Source organism: Gordionus sp. m RMFG-2023, chromosome 1 (assembly GCF_954871325.1).
Source record: "Gordionus sp. m RMFG-2023 chromosome 1, tfGorSpeb1-WG-v2, whole genome shotgun sequence".
Lineage (NCBI taxonomy): Eukaryota > Metazoa > Nematomorpha > Gordioida > Chordodea > Parachordodidae > Gordionus > Gordionus sp. m RMFG-2023.
This window is the reverse complement of record NC_088775.1, coordinates 46,269,788-46,291,452: the sequence shown is the minus strand read 5'-3', so window position 1 is coordinate 46,291,452 and position 21,665 is coordinate 46,269,788. Positions and strand designations below refer to the sequence as shown.

At 27.5% G+C, this 21,665-nt stretch overlaps 1 protein-coding gene across 7 annotated transcripts in view; it reads left to right on the top strand.

The window, feature by feature from the left end:
- LOC135931988 (phosphatidate phosphatase LPIN1-like) overlaps positions 1 to 21,665 on the top strand; it is a 133,056-nt gene that overhangs the window by 44,935 nt on the left and 66,456 nt on the right. For 6 of the 7 annotated variants that reach the window (XM_065469310.1, XM_065469308.1, XM_065469312.1 and 3 more), the window contains 5 exons: positions 5,518 to 5,655; positions 6,048 to 6,246; positions 13,438 to 13,742; positions 19,057 to 19,150; positions 19,352 to 19,471. In XM_065469310.1, the coding sequence (XP_065325382.1) occupies positions 5,518 to 5,655; positions 6,048 to 6,246; positions 13,438 to 13,742; positions 19,057 to 19,150; positions 19,352 to 19,471 (856 nt within the window). The remainder of the gene's footprint in view (positions 1 to 5,517; positions 5,656 to 6,047; positions 6,247 to 13,437; positions 13,743 to 19,056; positions 19,151 to 19,351; positions 19,472 to 21,665) is intronic. The other variant, XM_065469307.1, reaches the window with a different exon arrangement.

Sequence of the window (21,665 nt, the reverse complement as noted above, 5' to 3'; positions counted from 1 at the left end):
GTCCTTAATTTTATTTTTCCGTTATTTATAAATTGAATATTGCCCCAATATGGACCTATCATATCTAGTTGCTATTAGGGGTGGGACCAATACCAATATAATATTGGTTTACAATACCAATACCAATATAAATCAATATATTTTTGGGTTTATCGTGGATAATTATATCGTGGTATTTTTTTTACTTTCATTATAAAAACTGATTACATCTGTTATTTCTTCCAAATACTACTATCAATATTTCTGTTATTTATAATTATAGTTTATTTTTATTATGGAAGTAAATTTTTTACATGATATCTCTCAATTTTATCTACTTATTTAGGATATTATAATAAATGAAGACCAAATAGAGTTAATAAATGAAGACCAAATAGAGTTAATAAATATAGATGCTGTTGGTACTAATAATAATAGCGATAATGAACAAGAAGAATTATCAATATCTAATAAAAGACGAAATTCAGCAAAAATCTGGGAATTTTATACTACTTGTGATAATAAAGAAATAGGCAATTTGTAATAAATGTAAAAAAAAATATCACTTCCCAATTTTGGAACCTCAGGAATATGGACACATCTTAAATCCATCCACCCAACATTATATAAGAAATGTGAGCAAATAAATATCGGCAGTAAAAAAATTAAGAAATAAAATCAGTTTTACTTAATAATATAAATAATAAAGCTAATTTAAATAATTTAATAATAAACTTTTTCATTCAAAATAATTTAGCCTTTTCAATAGTTGAGGATATCACTTTTAAAAATTTAATAGCATATGTAACCCTTCACTAACATTAGATTCTATAAAAACACTAAAAATAGAAATTATGAAACATTATCATAGTTCTTTTATCAATTTAAAATCTATACTTTCTAACATTACATCTAAATTTTCCTTAACAATGGACATTTGGTCCTCTCCAAATAAAATACCCTTTATGGGCATAACAATTCATTATATTAATAATGATTTTAAATTAAATAATCATTTATTAGATTTTATTCCTTTTAAATCAGCACATAATTCTATTAATATTTTTAATTCTGTATTAAAAGTAAAATTTGAAATTGATTTTTTTTGCATTACATTAGACAATGCAAGTAATAATTTAGCATTTCTAAAAATTTTAAAACATAAAGATAATTTTGATAATGTGTGCAAATGCTTTTGCCATATTATACATTTGGCGGTCATGACTGCATTGGAACCCTTAAATACAACTTTAAAAAAAATAAGAAATTTTTAAAAAATTTTTAGACTTTCTATATCAAAATTAATAAACTCGAAAAAATTTATCTTAAAAAAAATCCACACTTAAAATTTCCTCACCCAATTTTGGATATATCAACACGTTGGAATTCAACATACCAAATGCTTGAAAGAGCAATATTGCTCAAACCCTATTTGACAACATATACCAATCATTTACAAAATACCAATCAAGAAAATTATATTAGTGCCTTAGCCTGGAATAATATAGAAATATACCGAGAATTTCTGGAACCATTTAATTTTGCTACAGAGATGGCCTCATGTGCTACTCCATCAATTTCAACAATTATTCCTTTATATTCCAGTATTTTTGAGCATGTGGAGAGTTATAATAATAATCCACTATTTTAAAGACAGCTTCTTTAGCTGCCTTAACAAAACTTAATAAATACTATAATTTTAATAAACACCTCTTTATTATTTCAACAATTATTGACCCAAGATTTAAACTATCAAGTCATTTATTAAAGCATTATAATATGGAAACTCTTATTGGATATCTTACTAATGAATACAATATTTATAAAATAAATGATAACAATTCAGCGGAACTTACAGATGAAGCACAAAATAACAAAAAATTATCCTTTTGTGACAAAATTTATCAGGTGAAACCTCATAATAATAACAACTTAGAAATAAGAAAATACATAGATGAAGCCACAATTTCCAATGATACAAATCCATTAGATTGGTGGAAATTAAATAAAAATAGATATCCAGTATTATCAAAATTAGCCAGAGATTATCTAGCAATTCCGGCCACCTCATCTAGCTCTGAAAGGGCTTTTTCAGAAGGACGGTATGTTATAACAGACCAACGTTGTTCACTAGATGAGCATACTATACAAGCTTGCCTGTGCCTAAAAAGTTGGATGCGCATGCAAGATTCTTCTTAAATATATTTCCTCTTATATCAAAATTATATCATTCTTTTGCATTATATTTTGTATAAATAGACAGTTATGTTACATTTTTAGTTTACTTATTTTGCTATGTTCTTTGTGATAAATAAAATGGTTCAAAATCAATACGTTTATTATTGTTGATACAAAAAATACCTGATTAAATCAAAAAATTTTATATTCACATCACCTAATAAATTCCTAGTTTAAAAAAAGAATTTGAATTCAGTAAAATTTTGAGAGTTGGTTCTTAGCCCTGATTTTATGGTATCATGATTTTTTCCCCATGTTTAATTAAAATTAGAAATTAAGGGTTTTATAATCACTATTTCTATTCTTTTAATTAGTAATTTGAATTTAAACCAATACCAATATAAACCAATAGTTACCAATATAAACCAATACCAATAGCAATACCAATACAAGAAACAGAAAATATTGTTTAAACCAATACCAATATTTTAGACCCAATACCAATACCAATACAATATTTTGTTAATATTGGGTTTTTACTATTGGTTCCCAGCCCTAGTTGCTATATCTAATTTTAACGAAATAAGTTTTTGATATACTTCCTTTTTTATATTTTCCGAAAAATCTAACGTCATTTTTTTAATATTATTGCGTATATTTTCCGAATTGATAGTTAAATTTCCACCCAATCCTATAATTATTGGATCTATAATATTTCGAAATGCTTTGTCGTCAATTGATTTTATTGGCCTACCGGGAACTGTTATTAGCTCGGTGCAGGAGCGGATTAAAGTTTCTTTATTTATATTGATTTGTATTGTAGTAGTGTTGGACTTAAAAGTATCCTGGATTGTATTATACTGGTTTGCAGTTTTCGTTATTTGAATTTTTTTAATAGTCAAATTTTCTTTCTTTTTTCTTAATAATTTGAATTTCCTATTGTGGAATCTTTCTATATGTCGTTCAAGATTTGCAGCATGGTCCCCAGTTAAGACCTTACCACAATCTTCTATTTTACAAATAGATTGATTTTTTATGATATCTAATTTAAAATAGGAACGCACAGGATTTGACTTTTCCCGAACCATTTAATAGATAACTAAAAAGCTATATGATGATAGATGAAAATCTTTTATTATATAAATAGAATAAATAAAAAAGCTTAGAAACAATTTTACCTTCATTTTTAAATAACTTGGATTATAGTTTAAATGACAATAAATAAATGGTCAGCAATAAATATTTTAATGATATAATAATTTTTTATTTATAAAAATCATATTTTTTTTAAATTCAGAATTCTAATATTTATTATTAAAATAATATGTTAGTTAGCATTTACCATTATCATATATGCAAAATAAAAAAAAATATGATTAAAGAATGGCATTTGTAATGAATATTTTTCTAAATCTGTATTTTTAAATAATAAAAATGTTACTATAAATCTTCAGTTTAAATAAGCTAACTAACATTGCATTAAATTATTTTATACTTTTATTTATTTGTGTTTTATATTAAATAGACTTACATTTAAAAATAGGAATTACATTTTGATGTTAAACTAAATATAACTAGTATAGCTTAATTCAAATGACCCACTCTGATATATTCTATATAAACTAAGATAAACTTTTTGAATATATCAATAAATAAGAAATTATTGTAAAACAATATTATATAAAAATTGGTCAGTACTTTATTTCTATTAGATGTTAATATAATATGACAGAATAGGTAATTTAAGTTAAACTATGGTATTTATATTTAGTTTAACATCAAAATGTAATTCCTATTTTTAATTCACTGTAAGTTTATTTAAATATAAAACACATTAATAAATAAATAAAAGTATAAAAATAATTTAATGCAATGTTAATTAACTTATTTAAACAGAAGATTTATAGTAAGATTTTTATTATTTAAAAATACAGATTTAGAAAAATATTAATTACAAATGCCATTCTTTAATCATATTTTTTTATTTTGCATATATGATAAAGGTAAATGCTAACTAACATATTATAATAATAAATAATTTATAATATTAGAATTCTTAATTTAAAAAAACAATGATTATAAATAAAAAATTATTATATCATTAAAATATTGCTGACTATTTTATTTATTGTCATTTAAATTCTATGATCCAAGTTTTTATAATGAGATAAAAAATAAACCATATAATATAAAAATGAATGTAAAAGGTACTTGATTTCTATTAGATGTTATTTATTAATAATAGAATTATATAATTTTTTCCTAATTATTAGCAGGTATTATTCTAAAAGCTTATTAATATCTTATATATAAATTTGATAATTTAGCCAAGAATAATTATGTCTGATAAGATATCTTATCAAATTAATAGATAAATTGTCTAATCTCTTATAAATTAAGTATTTAAAGAAAAAACAACAAACCTGGTATTATTTGATATATAATGTTGATAATATAAAAATATTTAATTTGATATATAATGTTGATAATATAGAAATATTTAATTTGAAAAGAAATCACCAATTTAAAAAATGCCCCCAAGGAAAATTAAAATTTTAAATTTAGGTTAATAATTTAAAATTAATTATTTTTCAAAATATTTATAACGGTTCGGTTCGCTCTTTTAATATTTTCTTCATAACGGTTCGGTTAAGGTTACGGTACAGAAAATCATAACGGTTCATTCCGGTTTTGCAGTTCGGTTCTAACCCCTGCTTCTTTGTTTCATGCTATCTACTATATTTTTTAGATTACTCTATACTTTTATAGCTTTAATTTAATTAATTATATTTGTTTGTCTATTGTAAAAAGTATTAAAAAAATCCAACTAGATATTGCTAAAATATATATTATGATATATTATCTATGATAAAAATTTATAAAGTTATTTTAGTCTCAAGTTTTTTTTATAAAATGACTTTATTTCTATTAATTATAATTATTTTATATTGTGTTTTAATATAAGATAGGAACTTCTGTTTTATAATGAGGTAATAATTGCTTAAGGATTTTTTAATAATAATACTCAAATTAAAATCATTTTGTACGAAAACTAAATGATCTTGAATAAGACATTAGATAAACTATTAAATAAAGATATAACAAAGATGTGGCAATAAATTAAAAAAAATTTGCATATAATATAATAAAAATGGTTTTAAAAAAATATTTTTTTAATATTAAAAGTAAAAAAAAAACAATTCTTGAACCCTGAACCCTAAATTAAAAAAAACGGTTTGGGTTCAGTAAAATCTCGCAGTTTGTAACAGAATCATTGTAAAATGCACAAAATTGACAAATAAATATGGGCACTGAAAGTCATTTTTTTTAAAATTTGTTACAATACTAATTTATTTTAAGCTTATTCGAGCCCATCGCCAACGAGTAGCGATCACGAAAACGGTTCTGTCAAATCGCCTTCTACTTCGTCCAGGAGGCGGAAAAAAATTAATCGCCGAAATTTGACCCGGAATGAAGAAGAGTCTACGACCAAAGAGAGTAAATTTCCTTTTTTATTTCCCAATTTTTATAAAATATTTATGAGGAAATACTTTTTTATGCTAGTTCTTATTAAAACAAACGTAGAGTATTCACATAATTAATTATTCATGTGTGGGGTTTGCAATATTTTTAAATTTAGATTCCCTTTTTATTTTAAATTTTTTATTTTTTAAATCAATCTTGACATTCAATTAATATTAGGTATCTTTCACGAATTACTTATTTCTCACTTTAAACTTGAATATTTATAAATCTGGTACCTTTATTTGCCAATAAAACTTTTTCCCTTACACATTGATTCTTCTTTTTTATCCCTTTTAAAAGTGAGCGAGGAAGAAAAAATTTTTTTTTTTATTGCGGATAATTTATTTTTTTTGACCATATTCAAGCCTTTGACAAATCTTCCCTCAAATCCAGTTTTTCCATAGATAGTGGACTTCATCGGTCCCGATATTCGGATCCAGAAATCACTAAGAAACCAAGTGTACCACGCAATAAATCTTTTAAGATCTCTTCCCTCAAAATTAATTTGAATACGTCACTCTCCTACAGCGAAAACGACTTGTCCAATTTCGTTAACTCTATAGAGTAATTGTGAATAATATATCATCGCTATAGAATTGAAGTATATATATGGCATTAAAAAAATTTTTTGTAGATAGCTTCTGAAACATTGAAAGAGGATAAATAAAGTAATGTATTTCAATAAATAGAAATTATTAGGGAAATGGTTATTCTTAAAGCTATAAAATCATATGAGTTCTACCTAGAAGTAAATAATTAATAAAAGTACTTTATCATATTTAAAATCTGACTTATAAAAATGTCTATGGGGGATAAAAAATTTTTTAAAGATATGTTCAAATATTGAAAAAAAGCATAATCAAATTTTAATTAATTGTAAAAAAATAGCAAAAAAAAATGCTTGTAATTTTAGTTTTGTGTAGAAATTTTATTTTTATTTCCCATTTAAAGTTTTTTTTATAATATTAATGACTAAATAATATTTTGTATATATTTTTATTTTGTGAATGATATAATAAATGTTAATATTTTTAAAGTAAAATGTGTTTCTTCTTATTTCATTTTTATTTATAAAAATATTCCTTGACACAATTAAATCAACTTTCTTCTTTATTAACATTTAATTGACATGATTTAGTCGTTAATGGGATATCTCATCATAGAACGTAAATATAAGATTTAAAACGTGTTAGTTCTGTAAGGATCAGTCTGCAGAACTAGCACTTACCGGAATTAATAATAACGTCTTAATAAATTTTATATATTCTTAAAGAATCGAAATAATTTCTTTATTTGTTCTTTTAATATAGTTATGACTTCCTCTAAAGAGTTTAATGTAAATTTTTCCAATTTTAGTAATTCAAAAATACACATTAATTATGATTTATTATTATTTGCTGAACAATTGTGTGATTTAAAACTTCATAATAAATTTGTCTATAATATTTATTAACTGACCCTAAATTAGGGTATGATAAATTCGAGCCTTTTTCGAATCTTAAAGGCATTTTTTTCTATCGCGTTGAAATGGCTCCACTAAATTTAATTCCTTGGCCTTTAAATTAACTACACTCCATAACTTATCAAAGCTATCATCTTGTCGTATTGCAACTAGAATTTTGATCAGGATTTATAATTTTTATTTAACATTTTGAAAATATAATGAAGAACTTTGGATTTCAGCATTTGAAACTTCTATTCTCTCAAAGTATCATTCTGCAAGACTGGAACGAACCGAAATCGAATCGTTTTAAAAAAATATAAGAAGAGCGAACCGATAAATATTTTTAAACCGGTTCAAAATGGTTTTTTAAAATTATTAACCTAAATTTGAAATTTTTATTTTCCTTAGGGGCAATTTAAATTCGTGATTTTTTTTAAATTAAAATTTTTTTACCATTAAAACGCCATTATCTTCATAAATCAATACCAAGTTTATTGTTTTTACTTTATATACTCAATTTAATAGAGATTAGGCAAATTATTAATTAATTAGATAATAAATAATCTTCATGATTAATAAATAAGGAATTATAAAAATATAAATTAAAAAGATTTTTCTCTAAGATTTATATTTATATGGTTTATGATTAATTTTTTTTAAAAAATCAAATTTATAAAAACCGAAACGAATCTAAAAAAGAACCATGATAAATTGTAACCATAACTGATATGAATTTCTTCGAAAAAAACGAAATGAAATAAAATTTTAAACTAAAAACCGAAACGAGCCGAAATGCTATACTTAACGGTTCGGAGTCCTGATTTTAATTAATAAAAAAAATTTCAAAGAGCTTTTATTTTGTAATAAATTTTTTACTCTTGTAGCGAAATGTATATATAATTTCTATTAAAATTTTTATGATTATTAAATAATTCCTTTTTATTGATTTTAGCTATATTATTCGCATACACTAACGTGTAGTTCATTATGGCCTTAAAGAATTTGAACTATCATTTACATCTTGGATAGAGCAAGGAGAGGAAAGAGAAGACGAAAGAGCATAGCAATATAGAAATAATATAATAATTAATATGCTTTTTCTTCTCTTTGATCATTTTTAGATGAGATAAAATAATTCATCTATTTTTTTTATAGTGCCCTCATAGAAATTTGTCAATGGGGCGAGAGGCCCCGATGCCATCATGTAGTCTACGACGATGAAATCAACAATATTATAAGAGATGTTATGTTCCCCATTTCTAAAATAATAAGCCATAAATAGCGCTCGGCAATTCGAAAACGATCGTGTTTCTTCTTTGTCGTTTAGTGGCTCTTATACAGGTTTACCCTTTTCCATTTCTATCGCTTTTCTCCATTTTACGCGGTCTCGCCCCGGGCCAAACCTAACCTTTTTATGTCAGTATCTAGCACAGCATGTCTTGGGGTCGCCCTCTAGGTCTTGTTCCCTCCACTTCTAACCTACGGCATCTATTCAACCAATGACATTTATCTTCGTTCAACATGTCCAAATCATCTCAATCTATCTATTTCCAAGATATCATCTATTGCTTCTATCCCAATCCTTTCTCTCACTTTCTGGCTGTTTTTCTTTCCCATAGATATCCTACGCCCATCCATTTGATCATTTTCATCTCCATTCTATCTAATTTGGTTGTGAGTCGGCTTAAATGTCCATGTCTCGCTGCCTTACATTATACAACTTCTCACTCGGCTTGCATAAACTTTTCCCCATAAAGCTAGAAAGACTTTTTATCGGTTGAAATTGAAGCCATCTCTTTAAATTCTTCCAAGCATATATTATCCTCGTTACCACTGTCAAATCAACGCCTCCATCTACGCTAGGAATATCGCCTAGGTAACAGAACTTTACTTTTTCCAAACTTATTCCATTTCCAATATGAAAACTGTGGTGATTGATGTTATATTTAATTAATATTAGTATATTTCATTTTCCATTATAATAGCATTGCGAGTAAATAGGAAAAATTCAATATTAGTTGTTTTTGATTATTTTTATTATTATATGTTTTGGTGTTGATTGTTATTTTTTTTTAAAAAAGGAGTTATATATTTTTTTTGATTATTATTGTTTTTTCTGAATAGTGATATTATGTATATATTGATGAAAATAATTAAAAATAAATTATTCAATTATTTTTTTTTTCTAATATTATTTTTGTAAAAATATTTCTTATCCTTCGAGAAAATGGAAGAAAAAGTAGTACAAACAATATAAAGGGAAAAAGTAAAATAAAAATGGATCAATATAAAAAAAGGAAACAAAGATAAAAACAATAATTACATTAATTTAAAATTAAAGGAAGAGCAAAATAAACCCACCTCCTATAAAATAAAAAGTTGAGGATTTGAACTCCAAAGGAATTTAGTCTTGTTTAGAATAAAAACCAGTCATACTACAATTATCTTTCACACACTTCAAACAAACGACGAGCCTTCCGGGCTTCCCTTTACACCACTACACCTACTATGAACCCATTTACATCGGGTACAATTGATGGAGTTTTAGCAACACCTTTCCCACTTGGTCATATGTCTGTGTCCACGATCGTTTCTAAACCCTCACCTCTAAACATCACATTCATATTTTTAATCCCTTCTCCATATAACTATTATCCTTCAATTCTGTCCTACTTTTGCTATCACTAATAAGTCGTCGGCATACAAGATATCCCATGGTATTTTTTTACGAGTCCTTCTGCATTACATCCATTACTATAATAAAAAGTAATGAACTCAAGATGGAATCTTGATATAACCCTACCCTTTCTCCGAAACTATCACTGTACCCATCATTTGTTTGAACCACCGTTTGTGCCTAGTCATACATCATCATGCAGTTATTAGCCGTTTTTCAACACCTCATGTTTTCGGGGCTTGTAACCTAATTTTTCTCTTTTTTCCACAACATTATATAGTTTACTAAAATTATATCTTCTCTATATCTATGAATGCATAATAAAGCAAATCCCCTTCTCTTAGTATCTTTTCTGCATTTGCCGCATATTAAAAATTGCAACAGTAGCATCTATTCCAGGTGTAATACCGTCATTCAATTCCATGTGTAATACCGAACTACTATCATTCAATTCCATTTGGTCCCTTTCAAGAATAATCAGGTTGTACACATCAGCCACTCGACTCCCAGATCTTCAGATGCCTGAAACATTTCTGTCACCACTCTCGTAGGCCCGCCCTTTATTTTTCATGCACTTTAAAGCTTTTCTAATTTTATCATCAAATTTACAGTTGGGCCCCTCCACCTTTGCACATTTTATATCATTGTCCCATTCATTCTCTTTATTTAATAGTCTTTCCATATACGACAGACCTTCTTAATTTTATTTCTATCAATCATGGTTTTTCCCTTACGTTTTTTAAACAGTTTACATCTATTAACCTGTCTATCTTTCGCCCTCAACTTAGCAATCCTAAACATATTCCTCACCCATTCCTCATTCACTAACCCTCTTGCAATCTCCAGCCTTTTACTTTATTGTATCAGCTATTTATTTTTTTTAAGCATTTCTTACTATTTTTTATTTTTCCATGTCAATCTCCGCCATAGTTTTTATCCATACCTTGTATGTCTTTTTTTACCATCAATCCTTAGCTATGGCAAGATTCCACCACCACGATTCTTTGTGTATCAGCGGTCCCTTTGTCTAATCACCGACATTTTCCGTTGCCTTCAACCAAGTCTTTTCCATCATTTCCCACTTGTTTTTTTACTGATACTTTAGAGACTTCACTCCCACCTGTAGCCAAGATATAACAAATATATTTCTTTTTAACTTCCAAATCTTTAGCCTCAATAATATACTTGGTCTATGATATAAAACTGCTGTGATCTAATCTAAAATTCTGATTGAATCATTTTATAACATCTAAATAGCACTTTCATATAATCTCTTCACAAACAAAACTTGCCCCATTTAACGACGAGACCCTTGACAACCTAAAACCCTTCATCCACGTGCCTCTTATACTAGCTTACCAAACCCGCCCCTCAATACCCCCCCCCCTTTCATAATTATAAACCAAGATATATGCGAAACTATAAGTGAATTTAATAAATTTTAAGCAGCAAGCTAAAATGGTTATAAATCATCTTACTTCCAAACATTTCTAAAATATTTTAATTCCAATAATTTTTTTAACTTACCACCTTCCTTAATAATATAACTACTAAAGATATTCCCACATTAGCTCATCAAATTTTATTTGGTGCTAACTCGATTGCTTTCAAAAAACCTAATGGAAGCATCCGCCCAATCACAATCGGTTCACTTTTCAGACGTCTGATAGCTAAAATTATTACAAATAATAAAATCCGATTCTCACTCCCTGCTTGGCAAATATCAATTAGTAGATATAGCCTCCACTGCCTATGAATCTACTTTCAACATCCACCGACAAACTCCGTTTTATGCAAAATCGATTTTAAGAATGCCTTCAATGCAATTTCACGTTCTTCGGCCGAATCTTTTTATAATAATTTCCCCCAATACTCGCGCTTCTTAGACATCTGCTATAACAATAGCACTCCACACATTTTTAATGGTATATATATTTCGAAGAGGGAGTACAACAGGGAGACCCCCTCGGCTCTATTCTTTTCTGCTTAGCTATCCACAATATGATGAAAGATAGTAAATTTGATTTTGACCTCCACCCCTATGGTACCTAGACGATGTCACGCTTTGGGGTAATTCACATCAGATAAGCAAAGCCCTTAGCCACCTCGAAACATAATGCACTAAAATTGGTTTAGAATTAAACAAACCAAACCAGAAATATGCTCCATCAACCCCGACGAGATACCCTTTAATTTATTTAAAGATTACACTATTATTGAAAAAGGTGATATCCAACTCTTGGACTCCCCATTACTTAATAATAATATATCAGAAAAAATTATCGATAAAACTTTTTCTGAAATGCAAAACCTGGAAAAGTTCATCAACCATATTCCATCGCACCAACTTTTTTACTTGTTAAAAAAGTGTTTATATTTACCTAAAATTTCGCATCCTTTCTACTCATCATCCTCATTCACCACCTCAAAATTTTTCAATCAACACAATATTCGCTTAAAAACCTTTATATAAAGGATCCTCAACCTTTCATTATCGGAGTTTAATTGGCACCTTGCCTAATTACCTGCTAAACTAGGTGGTATCAACCTGATTCTCTTAGAACTATTATCCCTATCTTTATATATCTCAAATCGCCTAATCCTCAATTCTGCGATCTCATTCATAACTTTGATCTTCTAACAGCAGCAATCGAACTATGGAATTAACTTACTCCAGACGTTTATACATTTCCAATCGAAATTTCAATCATCGAGCCCCTAATAAAGAAACTACAAAATAGCCTTAACCCACCGATATTAACGATATACAAGTATTACAATCCAACGATAAATATGGCGGGCATGAATGGCTCGAAGCACTTCTAAGCCAAACCTTAGTTAATCTCTTAAGCAATGACCAACTGAGAGTTACTATAGGATTTAGACTTGGATGCTCGCTTACACAGCCACACACTTGCCACCAATGCAACTTACCCTTTCAACCTAACGCCCGACACGGCCTAAACTGCACCCGCAGCCAAGGTCGCCATCTTCGGCATAAAGCAATTAATAAAAATAACGCTTTTAATAAAACTAAAATACCCAACATCCTCGAACTAACCAACCTTTCATTACAGGAAGGCTTCAGACCCGACGGTTTAACCTGTACCCCCTGGTTCAACGGAAAATTCCTTATTTGAGACGCAACCTGCGTCTCCTCCTTTCCTTCATCAATTAATTCAAACCCTTTTACTTGTGGAGAAAATCAAAAAATTAATAAATATTCAAAAAATAACTTTATATTTCAGCCAATAGTCATATCAACTAACGGCAATTTTTCCCAGTCTGCATATTTTTTTTAAAAAACTTTATGCGGAAAATCTTTAATATAATAAACGAAATCAACTAGAAATTCATTATTAAATTAAGCTCTTTTTAGAGCCTCCGAATAATATACAATTTTTTATTTTTATATATTTTTATATATGTTTTATTATTTTTATGTTTTATCATTTTTTATATTCAGAAATTTTTTTTTAATAAAATAGAATTGAATTTTTTAAAAAAATAATATAATTTGTCTCGTTAAAAATTATTTATAGGCATCATATATTTTTGATTTGGTTATATAATTATAAACGTTTATTTTTCACTTAATTTCCATATTCTGGTTATATAATAATTATTTTATAAGCTCTTCATGGCCAGAAGCCCCGGATTTCCCTTGCTTGCCACCAGGGCGGTACAAGAGCGATACCGAACTTGAAACCCGGAACCCTACTTCTTGCTCTTCCGCCAATAATAGCGATAACGTCACTCTCGCTAATGCCAAAAGTAATATTAAAAATCATCACAAAGCCGAAGACAGTCACGTCGACAAGGCTGGTCAGAATTTGAAATGGAGATGGGGAAAATTGCCAGAGAAAAAATCAATGGACGAAGAAAGTGAAAAGGGCGGCAAAATTAAAAAGAATTACCCCAAAAACATCCCAAGTAAAGGTTTTACTTTGCAATAACACTGCGAAACTGCATTTAAATTAATTTCGACATGGTTTTTAACACTGCTAGAATCTTACATTTCGTTTTGATATAATTGTAATTCAGATAGGGAACCACGCATTGGTAGAATACCGATTTGTTAAAAATTAATAAGATATATCAGTGCATGATTGTAGTAAAGTTCTAACATGATATTCTCAGGGGTCTTCTCCATCCCTTTACATTAAAAAAACTCTAAAAAATTAATTTTATATGAGAAAAATTTGAAACATTTTCTGTAAATCCCATGTAATAATAAAGTTATTGACTCAATTTAGTTATTACAAGGTCCTATTTGTTTAACCAATCTTAAGCCATTTTATAAAAATCGTTTAAAAAAAATAAGAGTTCTTTAGAGTCCCTTTAAGCTCTTATAAATAATTTAATTATAAAATTGATACTTAATATGTATGTTGACCAAGAGGGTACTCTTTTTCTCTATGACGTAAATGATTCTTACCCCTCCTGGTTAGAGAGCCTTGAAAGAAATTTAAGTTACAATAATGCAGAGTTGTTAAAGAGCGAGCGCCCTCCTTCTAAAAATCAAGAGTGGGAGTTAGCTCCTTTTAGAGCTGGAGTGGAAGAGCGCCGCTCCAGCGCTCTTTTAAATTTAATATACATTAAATTATTTTTTAAATATTAATAAATATATATATTTGTTAAAAATTCAATAAAAATGAAATTTTATTTTATTTAGATTTATGCAATATTAAATGTTGAACCGAGTTTTATATTGATTTTTCATCTAATAAGTTAAAATATTTTAAACAAAGTATTTCTTTCTTTTTATATTGAAAATTTCTTTGAAATCTTGTAAGTCTTATAAATATTCATTTTATAGATATATGATAAGTTTTTGATATTAATATTATGGATCCAGACATCATAGAAGAAGAAATCGAAATTAAAAAAAATTATCTATTTAAATAACGTTATTGCAGATTAAAATACAAATTAATATATTTTTTAAGAAAACAAATTCTTGATGCAAAAATAGCTACTAGTTCACGTTAACCCTGCAATGATTTGGAAGTTTTTTTTGGATTCCATGAAATTGATCATTAGGAAGATAATATATTGGACAAATATTTTTTAAATAATGATATCAAAATTATTATTATTGATAAATTTCCTGAATTAAAAAATATTTTTATAAAATACAATACCCCGCTTCCCTTTAGTGCTCCTGTTGAGCGCCTGTTAGGTATTGCTAAGCAGGTTTTAGGGGAGGTGTGTGGATGTTTGTTAGATTAAAATTTAGAAAATTTATTACTTTTAAAAGCTAAATAAGATAAATATTTTAATTAATTTAATATAAATAAAACTTTTTTGTTAATAAAATATGATTTTGTTTCGTGTACTTTCTTAAAAAAATGAAAATTAAAGGAGCAGCTATGGAGCGGCACTCCATTACTTGGAGTGGGAGCTAGATCCTTTTAAAAATGTACCGGGGTTATAGCTAGCTACTTCTAAAAAAGAGCGCTAACAACTCTGCAATAATGGAGACTGGAAAAAAGATAGTGCTTGAAAGTTTTGCCAGTTATAATACCTAAGATAAGGAGAAGTGGTCCCCATTACCCGGCCTCTGGCAAAAAAATTAATGGGCCGGTCCGAGAAAAAAGAGATACCTGACCCGCTTAATAGAGATTAGAAAATATAAAAAATCATTCTAAAACCTAATTTTGTTACATTAATTTTTTTATTGGCTTATAATTTTAATGACAAATTATTATTAATTTAATCTCAAGACAAAATCAAATTATTTTTGGCAGAAATAGTACATATTTACTGTCGAATTCTGATATTTGATAGAAGTGTTAACCCATAAATTATAGTGTTTTTAATTTGGCCACTCCCCAATATTATAAATATTTTTTTTTGGTTTAAACTACAAATATTTTAGGTAGGGCCTTATTGGGCATATTTAACAGGGACGTGAACCCTTCGACAAAAAAGGGTCCGGGTTCGGATGCAGTAGTAAAATTAAGGGCCCGGGTTCAGGGAACATAATGACTCAAAATAACACTTTTTTTTCATTCATTTATTATTATACTTCAATATATACATATTTATAATTTACAAATAAAAAATTTAAAGATGAAATGATTTATATCTATAATGTTTTATTCAATCACACAATCATAATATCTTTTAAAATATCATCCTCGAGATTTCCACTTAAATAAGACAACAAATATTTCAAATATGAAAATTCACGTTCTACGTACCCGAAATAGATAGTTATCTTTATAATACATAAATTATTGTACTTGTGTCGCCGGTACAGCCATGATGATTCTAGACAAGATATATAATTCTGGATATATTGAAGAATCTTCTTCCCAGAATTTTAAAATATTTGTATGCTTATTTATTCTCTTAACTTCTGAACTTTTCTATTAAAGATGCAATAGGCATTTTTTGATCCTCCTTTTGATGATAATTTGATTTTTTTTCTCTATCTAAAAGTAAAATTTCAAGATCATCAATGTTGCTATCATTATCATTATTATCACTAAAAACAGTAGGTATTGTCGTAGCCCTAAATATATTGTAATAATGGAGTTTTGCGTATGCCATAAATCCTTAAGATGGTCTTTAGCCATTTGTTTTTGCTTAATACTCAATAAAACTTGATATCGCTAAATATATAGAAGCGTATATAACACTATTTTGCAAATATTGTTGCTCACGAATTCATGTTTTCTTATATTCCGTATGAAAAAGGACTAGTAAATTTTTCGAAATCTAATCGGCATTTAATCAATATAATTCGATAAACATAATTGTTCAGATTTAATGTTGTTATTTTTAAAGGAACTAATACACTAGTAAGGTCCTTTATTTGGCACCAATCATCTTCCAAAATGACTTCACATGTTCCTATAATAAAATCATTACAAAAATCTTTCAAACTTAATAATACTTCTTGCATCATATAAATTGAGTACCAATGCATTCTAATATTGCCATTGACCTTTTCATTGATTTTAATATTCTTACAATTGTGGGAGTTCTTAAATATTTTGTAACATCCCTTGCTTTATCAATGATAGTTTTAAAGTGATTATTTTTTAAATCATTAATAGCCAATTGTAGATTGAAAATAATTTATGATATATATCTCTAAATAAAATGGAAGTCCAGGAAGAAAATTGAAAGAAGATAAGATAAATCCACGAAATAAAGTGAATAAAATTTAAAAAAATTTATATTATTTTTTTAAAAAATATTTTATATTTAAAAAAAAATTTTTTATGTTATTTTTTTAAAATAATTTTTATGACACCTAGAACCCTTGGACCCTGTATAGCCAAAATACGAGGCGGTTAGGGTTCGCATCCCTGTTTAAAACCCGAACCTAGCCGGACTAGTAAAAAAATAAAACCAGGCCGGGACGGGTAACCTTAGTGAAAAATTGAAACTGGGTCGGTCGAAAATAGATTCCCACAGGTCCGGACCTGAGAATTTTGCCATTTGCAGACTATTTAAGGAGAACTAAATTCTTACTGAGTAAAGAAAATAAATAGATAAAAAAAAATGAACTTCACCAAATTTAAAAAAAATAATATCAAATTTGCTCTATATTCAGACATATGGCTGATAAAACAAAAATACAAAGTTTATTTTTTGTTTTATATTTTAAATATTTTTTGGTTAAAATGGCCTTTCTTAGATTTATAATACCAAATATATGGGGGGTGGGCCATTTTTTAATTAATTCTTGAAATTGATGGTTTAATAATATTTTTAAGGCTATTATAGTTTTTTGAACCATGGGGATATAACCTTAAACAACCTTTCTCTCACTCTTATTGACCATATAATTCTATTACCAGTTTAAAAAAATAAGGAAATCTTCTATATCATGGGTAAATATATAATTTATTTTAAAAATATTATTAATACATTTTTTAAAAACATAAAATTTAAATATTTTTAATAATATATCATAGATCTGCAGAGGTAACATTTGCACAGCATAAAAAATTTTCGGCCTGGCCCGGATTTTTAAAAAATATATTATATTTATTTTTAATTTTTATAGATAATGATAGCTATTTAAAATGTTTGGTTTTAAAACATACGGCCCGGCCCGAGGTTTTTTTTGAAATAAATTTTCAGGCCTGCCTGGGTATTAAAAAAATTTAGGCCTGGTCTTGGTATATTAAAAAAAAAATTAAAATACATCCCGGTTCATGTACCAGGGCCGGGCCAGCAGGTCTGATATAAATTAAGAGTGGCTCAAAAACGTAGAGTTTTGACATCCATATAACTAAAATGCGTCACTTATTTTTTTTTAAAATTTCGTATTTTATTAAAAAATTAAATGGAACTTAATATCCGCAAAATTTTTAGAATTTGATTTATCCTTTTTCTTCAACTTTTTTTTCAAAAACGGATCAGATGAGTTCCCATAATGTTTGACTAGCTGGACGCCTTGCCTAATTTTTTTCTCCAATCATAAATTATTTGGAAACCACAAACATATTTTGAGATCTTTATTTAAATACAATTATAGAATTATCAAACTGCATAATATAATTAACGAGATATAAGTCTTACTTAGTTCTCGGAGAGATTTTCATAACCCCCTTCTGACTACTTAAGAAAAATGGTGGTGATTAACCCCACCCTTGTATAGATTCCAATCCTTAAATACTTGGGACAAAACTCTGGCCATGAATGGCTTGAAGCAATCCCTAGTGCTAATTTTGGTCTTTTACTATCCGACGAAGAGCTAAGAATGACCATAGGATATAGATTTGGCTGTCGCCTATGTCTGACCCATAAATGTAGAGTGCGTGAAAGACTCTGATCCTTAGGGCCGTCATGGTTTTAGCTGTTAATATCGATTAAATTGAGGTTGAAACCTTCTGTAACCCGTTTACTTATCCCTGTCTAATGGGAAAATACCAGATGTGCTCACTGACATTCCTTGGTTTAGAGGAAAACACCTTATTTGGGATTTTACTTGTGTCTTCCAATTTTCCTCTAACCCAGACATCGAACCGTTTATTTAAGCTGAAAAGTCAAAAATTAGAAAGTACCACGATTTTTCTTATATAATTGTTATATAAAATTAATTATTACTCAAAATTTATTTTAAAACTTTCTTAAATCAAAATGAAATTAGGCAGAAAAGATAAAGTAGAATCAATGAAAGAAATTAAAAATAAGAAACTTTAAAATATTATCTTTTCATTTAAAATTCTGAAATTTGAAAGACCATTTTATAATAATTTATTTCGTTTTTTTTTATCAAATAAAAAAGCGAACCTCAAAACGGGAATCTACCTTGACGACATCAAAAGTGGTCAAATCGACCCTCAGACCATAGCAACTTACTTTCCTGCGCCACATTTGGGGTATTCTTCAAAATTATTTTACATTTTTTCGCTCGATTATTTATTATAAATGGTATCTCCCAATTTTTTGTAAGGAAGATTTTTTAAAATGATTTGCTTTAATTAAAAAAACTATTATGGGAAATAATTAAAAGGGGGTAATTTTCGTGACCAATAAACACATCTATATTTATTTTTTAACATAATATATTAAAAACCTAGGAACGACGTGAATGCCAATGTTGAAAACAATTTATTTGGAAAAGTTAAGACCAATTTATCGGTTCCCTTGGAAATTATTAATGATAACTTACAAGATCAAAATTCAACCAATCTCGATGAGTTAAAATTTTGTTTTTAATGATGGACAAAGACCTGATCGGAACCGATAAAACCGGCCCGATTTTTAAAATTCGCTAAACCTCCCATTTGGACGGGAAAAATAAATCAGGGATTATTAAATGCTTTATATTGACTTTAGTTTTTTGATATTTTTGGTTGTTAATATGATAAAATGAATTTATTAGGAAAATATTGGTTTATTTTTGTTTTACTTTTTGTTATTTTTTAAAAGCACTTTTCTAATATTTTTTTATAAAAATGCACTTTTATATTTGTTTTACTTTTTACCTTAAATTTTTTTTTAAAGAGCACCTTTGTTTTATTTATTCCCCATATATAATGCATTTTATTGGCATTTTAAATTGCAAAGCAAATAACCTTAAGGAGCCAAGGAATTAAGATATTAAGGAGTAGTGTTGATAATCAACTGAGTCGAGTTGACTTAGTTGAAAACTGAGCCTAAGTTTTGGGTCGAAAATATCGACCCAAACTGACTTGAGTTATGAAGAGTCGTGAACAAGATCAACGAGTAAGCCGACTCGAGTCATGATCTCAAGCCGACTCGAGTCGTGAACTCAAGTCATGATTTTAAATTAGTTTTTATAATTAATTAGTAATACAATTATTTTTTTACTTAAGACTTCCAGCTTAATACAAGTTACTAGCATTAATTATTATTTATTTATTTTTAGTAAAATAATTTATTTTATTTATATTTAAATATTTATTTTAATGTGACAACTGTCATGTTATTTTTTAACATATTTGAAATTTTTGACACAAAAGGGTAAAGATATAATTATTATATTATAAAGATGTTAAATTATAAATTCAATGATGATGTTCCTTGGAAAAATGACAATTATCATTTTTTTAAACATTTTTTTTTGACACTAATGGGTAACAAAATATGTATTTTTCTGCTAAATTAAAATTTTAATTAAGATGTACCATATAAAATTGACAATTGTCAATCGTTATTTTTGAAATTTTTTAAAGCAAATAGATAAAAATATATATTGTAAATACGTTAAATTAAAATTTCAGTTAAGATGTACCCTAGATAAGTGACAATTATCATAATCGTTATTTCTAAAGTTTTTTGAATTTTTTTGACCCAAATGGGTAAAAATATATATGTAAATATGTTAAATTAAAACTTCAGTGAAGATGTAAATTTTAAACGCATATAATTTACCTAAAAATGATAATCTACTAAGGATTCAGGCAAAAATAATGAATTTTAGTTATAACCTTTTTAAAATGCTAGGGCATCACTAGCTTTTGCTATCTTAGGGGTCTCAAATAATTTTTTTTAAATTACTTTGTTTTTAGCTAACATTATCCTTTTTTTAGCTTACATTAACTAAACTCTTATATATACAGGGTTTCCCATCCAAAAAAGGAAAAGTCCCAATCTTAAAAGGAAAAGGTTCAATCAAAAAAGGAAAAGTGTCAAACAAAAAAGGAAAAAGTTCAATCAAAAAAGGAAAAGGTCCGATCAAAAAAGGAAAATTGTCAATCAAAAAAGAAAAAGTCCCAAAGGTTAAGGAAAAAGTCCAATCAAAAAAGGAAAAGTGTCAAACAAATAAGGAAAAGGTTCAATCAAAAAAGGAAAAGTGTCAAACAAAAAAGGAAAAGGTCCAATCAAAAAAGGAAAAGTGTCAATCGAAAAAGGAAAATTCCCAAAAGAAAAGGAAAAGGGTCAATCAAAAAAGGAAAATCGTAATTTTTTTAAAAAAATATATAAACTTTTCAATTTTTCTTAAATTTATTTATTTTTGTCATTCCTTCTTATTTTATTTCTAACTTTTTGCGATTTCTTTATTTTATTTGTATCTTTTCTCAATTTTTTTTCTTCTCATTTTTGTGGTTTGACTGAAAGTCTTCATTCTTGGTCTGAGGGTGGGGGGGGGAGGGGGTGTAAAAATAAATTTTTTGATATGAGTATCAAATAAAAGCTAATAAAAATATTTTTTTATTGTAATAATAATAATCACGCATAGAGGGCGGGTCTAGGTCTTGGGGGGTCAGGAATATTTTTATCACCACAAAATATCGATATGGGTATCAAATAAAATCTAATTTCTTTAGATTTAAATTATTCATTTTTTGTCTTGATGGGTATGACTGTCATGCCCTCAACATGCAGGGTTTCCCATTCAAAAAAGGAAAAGGTCCAATCAAAAAAGGG